Below are 13,112 nucleotides of genomic sequence, written 5' to 3'. Positions count from 1 at the left end.
ACACAGTCTGGCTTTGCTGCCCAGGCTGGAGTGCAGTGGCATAATCTCAGCTCACTGCAACCTCTGCCTCCTAGGCTCAAGCAATCCTCCTGCCTCAGCCTTCTGAGTAGCTGAGATTACAGGCACCTGCCACCATACCTGGCTAATTTTTTGTATTTTTAGTAGAGACGCAGATTTGACCATGTTGGCCAGGCTGGTCTCGAACTCCTGACCTCAGGTGATCCACCCGTCTCCCAAAGTACTAGAATTACAGGCGGAGCTACCACGCCTGGTCTCATGCCAGTTTTGCTGTCACACCTCAAACTGCAAAAGTTACATTCACAGTGTGTGATAACTTTTATTACACTGTCTTGTTAAAACTGCTCTACTTTGGCTGGGCATGGTGACTCACGCCTGTAATCCCAGCACTTTGGGAGGCTGAGGCGGGTGGGTCACAACTGAGGTCAGCAGTTTGAAACCAACCTGGCCAATGTGGTGAAACCCCGTCTCTACTAAAAATACAAAAGTTAGCCTGTCATGGTGGCAGGCACCTGTAACCCCAGCTTCTTGGGAGGCTGAGGCTCAAGAACTGCTTGAACCTGGGAGGTGGAGGTTGCAGTGAGCTGAGATTGCACCACTGCACTCCAGCCTGGGTGACAGAGCGAGATTCTGTCTCAAAAACACAAATTGTTTTACTTTATTGTTGTTAAATCTCTTACTGTGCCTAATTTATAAGTTAAATTAGCAATATCTATGTATGAAAAAAACATGGCATATACAGGATCCAATACTATTGGTTTTAGGCATCTGTGGAGGATCTTGGACACATCCCCTGTGGATAACAGAGGGCTACTGGATTTTCTTTTTTCCTTTTAGCTCCCCTGTACAGAGACAGAGGAGAGGGAGATTCCAAAACCAAAAGGGAAGGTCCCTCCACCTTTTTTTTTTTTTTTTTTTTTTCCAGACAGAATCTTGCTCTGTCACCCGGGCTGGAGTACAGTGGTGCAATCCCAGCTCACTGCAATCTCCTTCCAAGCTCAAGCGATTCTCCTGCCTCAGCCTCCTGAGTAGCTGGGATTACAGGCATCTGCCATCACACCCGACTAATGTGTGTATTTTTAGTAGAGACAAGGTTTCACCGTGTTGGCCACGCTGGTCTCAAACTCCTGACCTCAGGTGATCCACCCACCTTAGCCTTTCATAGTGCTGGGATTACAGACATGAGCCCCCACGCCCAGCCTGCTACTGTAATTCTTCTCTCAGCCAGAATGAGTTTAAGACGTCGTCACTGGAGCCCCCGAGGAAGGCGCATGAGAGAGAGTCCTGTCTGCTGGGAGAAGCCAGGCCCTCTGACCTCAGGGCAGCTGCCTCGGCTGCCCAGCATGCTGTGATGGAGCCTGCGAATGTAAGGTTAGGAACTGATGGACAGCTGGCATGCTCAGGCAGCCCAGCCTTGTGTCTGGGGTGGCCCCAGAACTCTGTCCCCTTTCCAGACTGTGTGTCCACTCTGCTTCTGAGAACAGCTTTGGAGGGTCTGTGCTTGTCAGTGGACAGACTTCGGGTGCTGCTTCCATTGCCTGCAGCCTGGAGCCTCGTCTGGGTGGGGATGAGTGCAGCAGCCTAAAGTCACAACCACTTGCCGCTTCCGCCCTCCTTCCCAGGAGGTCCCAGTAGGTGGTTTGAGGCCAGCTCGCTCCTGAAGTGGTGAGCTGGCCCCAGTGCTGGCCACCTGTATCCCGATGTTCAGAGCCCACGGCAGGGCTGCACTTTCCCTCCTGACCCACTTCGGCCAGTGGCGTGTGACAGGGAACGCGGGTCACTCCTGGCAGAAGTCTTTAGGAGCCGGTGAGTTATTTGCCACGCTCCTTTGCCACGAGTGACTGGCAGTGCCCCAGAGAACAGCAGCTCTGTCAGCCTGGGGCCCTGAGTGAGGATGGCAGGCTGCAGAGCCCTCACCCACCAACGAGGGACATGCAGTGGGACTGAGAAATACACCTTTGGGTCGGGCAAGTTAGCTCCCGCCTGGACTCCTAGCGCTTCCAGAGGCCGAGGAGAAATTCATTCCCTACACAGGTGACATTGAACTTAACCTCCCAGAGTTTCCATCCACGGTTACTTATGACAATTCGCATTTTTTTGAGAAACTGCTGTGTACTGGGATCTGATCTAAACTTTACTTGTTTGATTTCATCTTTTTGTTTTTTGAGACAGAGTCTTACTCTGTCAGGCTGGAGTGCAAGTGGCACGATCTCGGCTCACTGCAGCCTCCGCCTCCTGGGCGCAAATGATTCTCATGCCTCAACCTGCCAGTAGCTGGGATTACAGGCACGCAGCACCACACCCAGCTAATTTTTTGTATTTTTAGTAGAGACGGGCTTTTGCCATGTTGCCTCGGCTGGTCTTGAACTTCTGGCCTCAAGTGATCCACCCACCTCGGCCTCCCAAAGTGTTGGGATTATAGGCGTGAGCCACCTCACCCAGCCTCACTTAATCTTGGTAATAATCCTACAAGGTGGGTAGCGTTATTCCCATTTTACAGATGGAAAAACTGATACACAAAGTTAAGTAAATTACCTGAGGTCACAGTGCTAGGATTCAAATCCCAGAGCCCACTCTTTAGCATCTAGGCAGAGGGGTCAGGCTAGGTAAATGCATTTACATTAAAATGATTGTCATTTCCAGGGTGTGACAGATTGGTGTAACTTGGTCATAGGGTGAATGAAAGGATGTTGATGGGCGTTTTGGCTGGAAGTGCTGGCCACACTCTGAACAGTCTTGCATGCCAGGCTGAGGGTTTTGGACTGTCTCTTTTAGACAGCGGGGTTTGGAGGACTGGGGCCTTTGAGGAAGAGCTGAGGGTGCGGACACTGTATTGGAGGACAGGCGTTCCAGGAGGCAGCCAGCTGCAAAACGCCTGAAGAGACAGACTCAGTTCAGGGCAGGGGAGGGGCCTACAGCCCACCAGCCCCTCCTTCCCCTGCCACACACTCCTGGCCTCTGGTCCTGGACTCTGTCCATATCCTGTGTATGTGGCTTTCATCTTCTCTATTTTTCTCTTCTTCTTCCCCCTCTTCCTCCTTTTTTTTGAGACAGAGTCTTGCTGTGTCCCCTAGGCTGGAGTGCAGTGGCGTGAGCTCAGCTCACTGCAATCCCTGCTGCCCAGGTTCAAGCGATTCTCCTGCCCCAGCCTCCTGAGTAGCTAGGATTATAGGCATGCGCCACCACACCTGGCTAATCTTTTGGTATTTTTAGTAGAGATGGGGTTTCACCATGTTAGCCAGACTGGTCTCAAACTCCTGACCTCAGGTGATCCGCCCACCTCACCCTCCCAAAATGCTGGGATTCCAGGCGTGAACCAGCACGCCTGGCTTAGCTTTCTCTTCCTCTGAAGTGGAGTGAAAGCTCCATGAGAGCAGGTGCCTGTTAGGCGTCCTCTGCCAAGGCCCATGTTTGGCATGTCCTCCTCGCAGGGGAAAGTCCTTCCCCTTGTCTGAGGCGCAGCCCAAAGGCCGTGTACCCACGGCACAGGTCTTCCTGGTGGCACATCTACCAGCTTCAGGGGAAGCCAAGACCCCGCTCACCCTTTGTTATGGCCTCTTGGCCCGGGAGCCCCTGGCCTGTGCCTGTTACAGGGTGCCCTGCCCTGCCTAGTGTCAGAGACAGCCTGTGCAGGTCTTCCTTTCCCGTCTGTCTTGGGCTCCTTGAGCTCAGAGACCACCCTGTTCCCCCCACTGCTCTGCCAGAGGATCTGCAGAGCACCTGGCGGGCCCTCGGGAAAGAGGGGCCCACCTGCCCACCTGCCCTCTCCCCTCAGTCACGGTTTGAAGTGAGACAGCCCTTGACATAGAAAGGCTCACTTGCGTGACTCATCAAACATTCAGCAAACCTTGTTTTTTTCATTAAAAAACAATTAGTCATAACTTTGAGCTAATGGCCGGATACAGCTCAGCAGTCAGCAGATGTGGTCCTCATGCTGAAGTAATGAAGATGAGAACAATAGTCTCTCAAGCCTGCCTAGAGCTTTGCCAGACTCAGAGCCCATTCACACCCACTCTCCTTACTAATCCCAGAAAAGCCCAGTACGGCAGGTAGGGCAGGTGTTCTTGGCTGTTTTGTGGAGGAGGAAGCCGACCCAGGGTTCAGCTGCCAGCCCAAGTCCATATACCGGCATGTAGCACACACGGGCCTCTTCCGTGCCAGGTCCGGTCTCGGACCTGCCGCCTCTCCTTGTCCCTCTCATTCCCAGTCCCTGCCCTGGGACACAGGGCTCCAGTGTTCTGTGCTGAGTGGGCGTCTGACCCCTTCCCGGCTCAGACTTCAAGCTCCAGCCACTTCCAGAGGGTGCTGACCCTCTCACAGACCCCTGCCCTCCACGGGAGCTGGTCTTTTAGACCCATGTGGGCACTCGGTGGCACGAACACAGATACCAAATGCAGAAAGGAGGGTATTTTTCTTCCAGGTTTGCTGTTTGCCATCTGGATCTCTGATCCCCGAAGCCTTGTGAAATCTCAGAAGCAAGACACAAAAATCAGGGAAGTTAAACCTCAACGCAAGATGTAGAAAGCCCAGGATGAGACTAGCAGAGCCGACCCTGTGCTCCGGCAGGTTACAGGCACCTGCCGCCGCCCTGTGGCCACTCTCTCACCCTCAGTCCCCGCTGGGTTCCTCCCGGAGATGCGGTGCTGGTGGGCCCCAATTTTGATCATCAGGCTCTGTCAGCACATGGGTATTTGCAGGTTTCTATCTGCTCCACAAAGTCCAGACTCAGACTTTTTTTCGTTGTTTGTTTTTTCGGTCTTCCATTTTTTGAGACCGAGTCTCGCTCTGTTGCCAGGCTGGAGTGCAGTGGTGTGACGCCACTATGCCTGGCTAATATTTTTGGATTTTTAGTAGAGATGGGGTTTCACCATGTTGGCCAGTATGGTCTCCATCTCTTGACTTCATGATCTGCCCACCTTGGCCTCCTAGAGTGCTGGGATTACAGGTGTGAGCCATGGCACCCAGCCCAAACATTTTTTTCTTTTGAGACAGAGTCTTGCTCTGTTGCCCAGGCTGGAGTGCAATGGCACAATCTCGGCTCACTGCAACCTCCACCTTCCAGGTTCAAGCAATTCTCCTTCCTCCTTTTCGATGCCCGCCACCACATGCCCAGTTAATTTTTGTACTTGTGGTGGAGACAGGGTTTCGCTGTGTTGGCCAGGCTGGTCTTGAACTTCTGACCTCAGGTGATCTGCCCGCTTCAGCCTTCCAAAGTGCTGGGATGACAGGCGTGAGCCACCGAGCCAGGCTGGGCCTCAAATCTTGAGAGGGACCCAGGTAGGTGAAGAAAAGCAATCTGTTCCCGCTGGCCACTGTCAAGAGCTCAGCTTAAGTCAATGTGCCCCCTGATGGTAACAGCAACAGAAAACTGCCGCGCATTAGTGACGTTAGCGGGCGTGTAGCGTCCGTTGGGCCAGACTTGGCACAGCGCCTGCTGGTGGGTCCGCAGATGCTTTTCCTGAACTGCCTCTTGGCCGCATCAAACCTGAACTTGGAGATACACCCTCCCTCCCAGAAGTCATTAAAACTTCTCTACTCACAAAGAGTTTTAATGGGTACATCATTACACAGTTGCAAGAATATCCTGTTTGAAATTATGACCCAGAAAACTGCACTGATGGCCATGATGGCCAGCCCGGAGGTCTCGTCCCCGCCGCCATGTCGAGAGTTTTAGAGGAATCATTCGGTGATGGTGCTGTTCAGATAAAGCCACTAGCCAAGCCCACAAGCAGCTCCTGAGTGCTGCTTCAAGCAAGGCACAGGCCAGGTTCGGAGACGGGATGGGAGGCTCGAGAGCCTTACCTCACCCTGGAGACGCTTAAAATCTGCAAAGCGAAGCACAAGAAAATCATGGTGTTGGCCGGGTGTGGTGGTGCACGCCTGTAATCCCAGCACTTTGGGAGGCCGAGGTGGGTGGATCACGAGGTCAGAAGTTCAAGACCAGTCTGGCCAACATGGTGAAACCCCAGCTCTATAAAAATATAAATTAATTAATTAATAATAATAATAAAAAGAAAATCATGGTGCTAAATGTCAATACAGGATTTAGAATGCTCCAGATGAGACTAGTATCGCCGTCACCGTCCTCAGGCAGTTTCATAGCCTATCTGTGCTTTATTTCCTTATCTGTAAAAGGGGACAAACTTGTACTCACCTCATGAACTCTTTGCAAGGGTCTGATGAGATAGTGCAGATGAAGCGCTCGTGCCAGCGCCCAGGACTTGAGACGCACTCAGCACACATGCACAACCATTGTCATGTATTGTGGCCATAGGTTCTGTGCCAGTTGCCGTAGGAAGCGCATTGGGTGAAGTTCCTGTAGGAGTTTAGAAGTGAGCGCTCCTGGAGCTGGGTGCTGTAGCTCGTGTCTGTAATCCTAGCATGCTGGGAGGCTGAGGTGGGGATCACGTGAACTCAGGAGTTTGAGATGAGCCTGGGCAAGATGGGGAGACTCTGTTGCTCCGAAAAAACAAAAAATACAAAAACAAAAAAAACACCACCACCCCCAACAACAACAACAAAAAAGGCCAGACGTGGAGGCTCCCGCCTGTCACCCAGCACTTTGGGAGGCTGAGGTGGGTGGATCACGAGGTCAGGAGATCAAGCCCATCATGGCCAACATGGTGAAACCCCATCTCTACTAAAATACAAAAAAGTTAGCCAGTGTGGTGGTGTGCACCCATAGTCCCGGCTGCTTGGGAGGCTAAGGCAGGAGAACTGCTTGAACCCAGGAGGTAGAGGCTGCAGTGAGCCGAGATCACACCACTGGAGTATAGACTCCAGCCTGGCAGACAGAGCAAGACTCCGTGGGGAAAAAGAATTAGCCAGGAATGGTGGTGTACACCTCTAGTCCCAGCTACTTGGGAGGTTGAGGCAGGAGGATCCTTTGAGCCCAGGAGTGGAGGCTGCAGTGAGCTATGATTGTGCGTCACTGCACTCCAGCCTGGGTGACAAAGCAAGATCCTACCTCTTAAAAAAAAAAAAACAAAAGAAGTGAGCTCTTTTTGCTGGGGCCCTTGAGGAGGAGGACTTTGGGAAGAGGTGGGATTTGAGCGTCCCTGGGGCTCACCTTGCACCTGAAGATGGGTTAAATGGAGTACTGGGGCGGAGAGGGTAAGGAAAGGGTGGGGGCAGCACAGTTAGCGTGGCTGGGAAGGGGTATGTCCAGATGGCAGAAAGTGGGTCATGGTGGGAGAGCAGACTGGGTCTGTGGGCTCAGGCTGCGGGGGTGGGGCTTTGCTCGGCAGTGGGAACCCCTAAGAAGCAAGGGGGCATGATCAGAATGAAGCTCCAGGACTGCTGATCTGGAAGTGATGGGTTGTGGGAGGCTGGGAAAGGAGGCACTTCTGGTTGTTCAGGTGAGAAGGAGCTTCCAGGTAGAGGAGGGATGGAGCCACAGAAACAGCCCAGAGAAGGCAGAGAAGGAGAGGTCAGAGGTAACAAGGGGCACCGGGTTTGGTGACCAGAAGGAAGTTGGTGCCTTTACAGGCAGGGACGTCTCAGGGGAGTGGATGTGGAAGGAGGAGGAGCCAGTCCTGGGAGATACTGGGGGAGGGGCTTGTGGGCTTCACCTGCAGATTCCAGGAGGCAGGGATGGAGCTCAGGGAAGAGGGCCGGGTGGACACTGGATGAAGCAGTTGGTGACTTGGACACATTAGATGGGTCCTGGGAGGGGCTGGACAAAGGTCTCCAAGGACGGTGGTGGAGCGGGAGATGGTAAGGCTGCGGACAAGGTCCTGGGAGCCCTGTGTGTGGGGAAGGGCAAGAGGACGAGAGCCACCAAGGAGTCCGGGCCGGTGCCACGAGGGCGGGAGGAGGGCCAGGGTTTCCCCTGCAGGCTTCGGGGCAGGCACGCACCCTGTGGATGCCCTGCAGACTCTGGTGATACTGTCAGCACCAAGAGCGCTGTTAACAAGGGGGTGGACACGTTCAGTGACGTGTGCTGTGTTCATTGGAGACAGCGTTGTTTTTTTTTGTTTTTTTTTTTAAATGGAGTCTCGCTCTGTTCTGAGTGCAGTGGCACCATCTCGGCTCACTGCAACCTCTGCCTCCCAGGTTCAAGTGATTCTCATGCCTCAGCCTCCCAAGTAGCTGGGATTACAGGCATGCACCACCACACCCAGCTGTTTTATTTTTATTTTTATTTTTAGTAGAGACAGGGTTCCACTATGTTGGCCAGGCTGGTCTCGGACTCCTGAGCTCAGGCACTCTGCCTACCTCAGCCTCCCGAGTAGCTGGGATCACAGGCATGCACCGCCATGCCCAGCTATTTTTTTGTATTTTTAGTAGAGACAGGGTTCTAGTATGTTGGCCAGGCTGGTGTCAAACTCCCAAGCTCAGGCAATATGCCCACCTTGGCCTCCCAAAGTGCAGGATGACAGTCATGAGTGCTGTGGTTACTGGAGGCAGAAATCACTTTGGAAGCTAAGGCAGTGGTTCTGGAGAAGTGTGACCCTCCCCTTTCCAGCCCCCGCTCTGTCCCACATCATTAGAAGGAAATTATCCCAGAGGACTAGAGAGGTGAGGGGTCCCCACTGCTGAGTCTCTCAGATATTACAGATCTCACTTCTGGGTCTATGTGTGCCCAAAAGAATAGAAAGCAGGGACAGGAACAGATGTTTGCACACCTGTGTTCATGGCAGCATGAGTCACCGTGGCCAAAAGGTAGAGGCAAGCCAGGTGTTGATCAGCTGGTGAGTGGATGCACAAAGGGTCCGTCCGCCGCATGCCCCAGGGGACTATTGCTCAGCTTTAAAAGGGAAGGAGGCCGGGCACCATGGCTCATGCCTATAATCCCAGCACTTTGGGAGGCTGAGGTGGGTGGATCACAAGGTCAAGAGATCAAGACCATCCTAGTCAACATGGTGAAACCCCGTCTCTACTAAAAATACAAAAAATTAGCTGGGCATGGTGGCATACGCTTGGAGTCCAAGCTACTTGGGAGGCCGAGGCGGAAGAATTGCTTGAACCGAGGAGGCGGAGGTTGCGGTGAGCCAAGATCGCGCCATGGCACTCCAGCCTGAGCAACAAGAGCGGAACTCCATCTCAAAAAAAAAAAAAAAAGGGAAGGAAATTCTGTCGCAGGCTACAACACGATCATGGGGACATTATGCTAAGTGAAAGAAGCCAGTCACAAAAACACAAATACTGTGTGATTCCTTATCAGAGAACTCCTGGAATAGTTAAATTCATCAAGACAGAAAGTTGAATGGTGGTCGTTAGGGGCTTGGGGCTGGGAAGGGCAGTTAGCATTTAATGGGTGCAGAGTTTCAGTTTGGGATGATAAAAAGGTTCTGTGCATGGATGATGCTGATGGTTGTACAACGGTGTGAATGTGCACAGTGACGCTGAACTGTATATTGAGAACGGTTAATACAGTTCATTTCGTTACATACATTTTGCCACAATTTATAAACAAGAATGAATTCTAAGTTTCATATTAATTGAAGCTTACATGGCACACAGCATAAAAAGGTGTCTAAGAACCTGGGCTCGGTGGCTCACGCCTGTAATCCCAATACTTTGGGAGGCTGAGGCGGGTGGATTATTTGAGGTCAGGAGTTCGAGACCAGCCTGATCAACATGGTGAAACCCCATCTCTACTAAAAATATGAAAATTTGCCAGGTGTGGTGGCACACGCCTGTAATCCCAGCTACTTGGGAGGCTGAGGCAGGAGGATCGCTTGAACCTGGGAGGTGGAGGCTGCAGTGAGCTGAGATTGCGCCATTGCACTCCAGCCTGGGTAACAGAGCAAGACTCTATTTAAAAAAAAAAAAAGTTGGCTAAGCAAGGGGTATGTGGGGTATGGCATGGTGGCACAGGCCTGGCTTTTACACCCAGACCAACAGTGCGGCCTGGGCAGTTACTAATTATCAGTGGTCTAATTGCCTGATCTCACACATTTCTCACCTATAAAGTGGGTATGACAGCCTTTGCCCAGGGTTGCTGTATGGCCTGCAAGAGTCAGTTTGGGAAAGCTCTTTGTCAACTGTCCTGCGGAATTGATGGGGTGGCCACACTTCAATGCCATGGCTCAGGTGACCAAGGTAGGGCTGAGAGGGCCTCTCCGGCGGGGGCTGCTCACTGCAGGCTGGACGGCCCCATGCAGCTTGCTGGAGTCCTGTGGCTTCTGCAGAGCCTTGGGGCCGCAGCCTGGATGCCTCCCTTATCCTGTCCTCACTGCCCTTCCCAGCCGGGGTCTTGTGGGGAGTGAGTCCTGTGGTTCTAGCTCTCCATGGTGTGTGACTCTCTCCTGCGCGTATCTCTCTCGGGGGTCTTCTCTTCTGTGCATTTAGGGTGGTTAGAAGTGGAGTGAGAAAACAGTCATGGTTGTCTGTGTTCTATGGTTCCCCGAAGAACCCTCCGTTGGGAAAGGCTGGGACCTGGTTGACCCAGAAGCCCCACTCGCCCTCAACCCCTACTCCAGGTTTGGGCAGCCAGGAAGGAGAGGACTAAGAGAGTCGGGAATGGGTTCAAGGTTGTGCAGAGTCACAAAGCCAGCACTGTGTGATGGATGGCAGGACCGTCCACTCCTTCTTCATTTTGAACTCAGGACGGTTGCAGGACACTGGTTTCACCGTCGCCGACTGTGAATGTGCATTTGCGGAGCTGTTTCCCAGACCTCTGAGTGCGGGAGCCTCGGGTTTGGGTGGCGGAGCAGCGCCCTCCTTCCCTGAGAGCAGAGGATGCAGGTCTGGCCGGCTCTGGTAAGTGCTCTCCAGCCCTGGCACGCCTGGAGGAGGGGCAGCGGCTAAGTGGTTTCTGAAAAAGGGCAAAAATGATGGGAAAAGCTTTGGGATCCTCTGGGAATCAGAGCCGCAGCAAAGGCAGCTGCTTGCATTGCTGGAAGCGCTTTTCCTTGAGCTCACAGCCCACAGCCCACTCCTGCCAGAGCAGGGCAGCAGCAGCCGGGGCAGGGCCCGGGACCTCACGGAGGCAGGGAGGCCACTCTTCTCCCACACTAGCCCCGCTCTCCCTTCGAGCAGCAACCGCCTTCAAGCCCACAAGCACCCATGGGTCTGAGGTGTGCCTGCGTCTAGCTGGTGAGTCCCTTTCTTTGTGTGATGGCCTAGGCAGACGTTAGCTGTGAAGATGGCATAGTGAGAGTGGCCAAAACTGCCACTTTCCAGCTGTGCGACTATGGGCAGCTCAACTCACCCCTCTGTGCTGCGGTTACCCCATCTGAAAACGGGGATAGTAACAGGTCTTCCCGCAAGGTGGTTTTGAGGCCGAAGTGAGGCTGTGGTGCACTCCACCTGGCTCCTCGTGAGCACCTGGGAGGGGGGCGGACGTCGCTGTCACCATGGCTGCTTCTTCTTGTAGCCTTGCTGCTGAGGTTGCTGGCATGTGGCTGGAGGCTTTCTCTGTGGAGTGCACGAGCGCAGGGCTGGGAAGCAGGTGTCCTGGGTTCTGGGGCTTCTCTTGTCTCTGTTTGTTCCTGCCTCCTGGGTTGGAAAGCCCGCAGCCCACCACCACCCTTTGAGAGAAGGGACTCTTGAGAATAACCAGGGCTGGGCCCTGGGCCAGTGTTCTCCCAGCTTCCAGAAAGTCCCCAGTGGTGAGCAGGAGGTGCTCCCAAGAACTTGGAGGGCTGCTTGTTAGGGATGGATGCTTTGGGCAGAGAGGGGAGTGGGGGAGCCATGCCCCAGGTTGTCTCACCTGCACGGGGGAGAGAAGGGATCCTTCCCCCAGATGGTGGACAGTGTCTGTTCTGGCTTTGGAGTTAAGAAAGACTCAGAGCTCAAACCAGATCTCTGGGCAGCATTGATTTTGCTAGGATTGTCCTTTAGACAAGACTCACAAATTCCAGATTGATGAGTTTGTGAGTCTTGTGTAAACCAGAATCACCATCTCCATCACACAGCCGACACTCGTTTGCTTAAATCACAGCCGAAGTTCCCTGACCACTGTAGAATGTTTTGCGGGGACAGGTGCGTCACCGTGGGCTCAGGTGCAGGGTACACTCTAGGCCTGGCAGTGGAGGACTCTCCTGCCCCTGCTCCCCCACCCAGCCCAGGGCACATGGTTCCTGTCCCACCCTGTTTCCTGGAAGAAGCTTGGTTTCCAGGAGGCAATCAGGTGCAAAGTGTGCAGCATAGAGTTAGCATCTGTCGCATGACTGAATGATAGCACAATCCGGCTGCTTCCTGTCGGCTGGGTTTGGTGGGACTGGGGCCCGTCGGAGGAAGAGGCAGCGCTGCTTACAGAGAACATTGTGAAAGGTTCACAGAGGCTCCGGGTAACAGGTGCTCCCTCACTGGCTGCTAGGGCTGCGTGTTGGGGATGCGCTTATTCTTGGAGACCATAGACATCTCTGGGACAGCCAGGTGTGGGTATGGCCTGGGTCTTAGTCATACTGCATTTTGGGGTTCCTAAGCTGCTTGAGTGGGAGGGTGCTTCAGGTTCAGGTCTTACGCCTGGCCTCAGGGGTGAGAGGGCCTCTTCTGATTGCCCCTCCAGGCCCTGCTGCGGGGTCTGGGTCTGAGTTAAACAGCTGAGAAAGAGCCCAGACCTCCAGCACGGAGGTAGAGTATTGGAGATGCTCTGGAGCCAGCCTGCCTGGCATCAAGGCTGGGTTCTGCCTCTGCATGACCTCAGGGGTGTGACATAATTGCCCCGTGCCTCAGTTCCCTCATCTGTGAAATATTTCCCTCTGGCGCACGTTGTGGGAATTGAAGGAGTGAAGGAATGTGAGTGCTCAGAACCGTGTTTGCTTTGTGCATAGCACCTGCTCAAACCCGTCCATTATTCTGATTCTCATTCGCTTCTGGTGCCTTTTAAGTGCTGCCAGGCTCCCTGTGCTGTGAACAGTCCTTGCCAGGGCGTTATCTTCAGAAAGCACAGACTAGCACCCAGCCCCCAGGCTCCCAAAAGCTACACACTGCTTCCCGGCATCCACACAACATTGGGGTTTGAGGTCCTTGGAGTTTAAGCTCACAGCCATCTGGTTCCAACCCTGCACCTGTCTTCCTGTCCGTGACTTCCTCTTCTTCAGCTGCTCTAGAGTTCCTGCTTCTTTCCCACAGGCTCAGCTCATCTGTCACCACCTCCACAGAGCCCTGCCCAGCACCCTGCCCCCTACTCCTCCTGGCAG

At 53.5% G+C, this 13,112-nt stretch overlaps 1 protein-coding gene across 7 annotated transcripts in view; it reads left to right on the top strand.

The window, feature by feature from the left end:
- Nucleotides 1-13,112, top strand: part of TRPV1 (transient receptor potential cation channel subfamily V member 1) — a 68,722-nt gene that overhangs the window by 30,780 nt on the left and 24,830 nt on the right. For 2 of the 7 annotated variants that reach the window (XM_078372499.1, XM_078372498.1), the window contains exon 1: nucleotides 1,266-1,389. The exons of 2 other annotated variants lie outside the window; for them this stretch is intronic. Coding sequence is in view for 1 of the 5 variants with exons in the window: in XM_078372497.1 (XP_078228623.1) it covers nucleotides 10,705-10,725 (21 nt within the window). In the remaining 4 variants the exon portion in view is untranslated. Of the gene's footprint in view, nucleotides 1-1,265; nucleotides 1,390-10,559; nucleotides 10,726-10,857; nucleotides 11,062-13,112 lie in introns of those variants that run through there. 3 more of the 7 variants (XM_054255630.2, XM_054255629.2, XM_078372497.1) reach the window with 2 other exon arrangements.

The sequence above is a fragment of the Callithrix jacchus genome, chromosome 5 (genome assembly GCF_049354715.1).
Source record: "Callithrix jacchus isolate 240 chromosome 5, calJac240_pri, whole genome shotgun sequence".
In the NCBI taxonomy this organism is placed as follows: Eukaryota; Metazoa; Chordata; class Mammalia; order Primates; family Cebidae; genus Callithrix; species Callithrix jacchus.
This window is presented reverse-complemented; position numbering and strand designations above follow the sequence as displayed.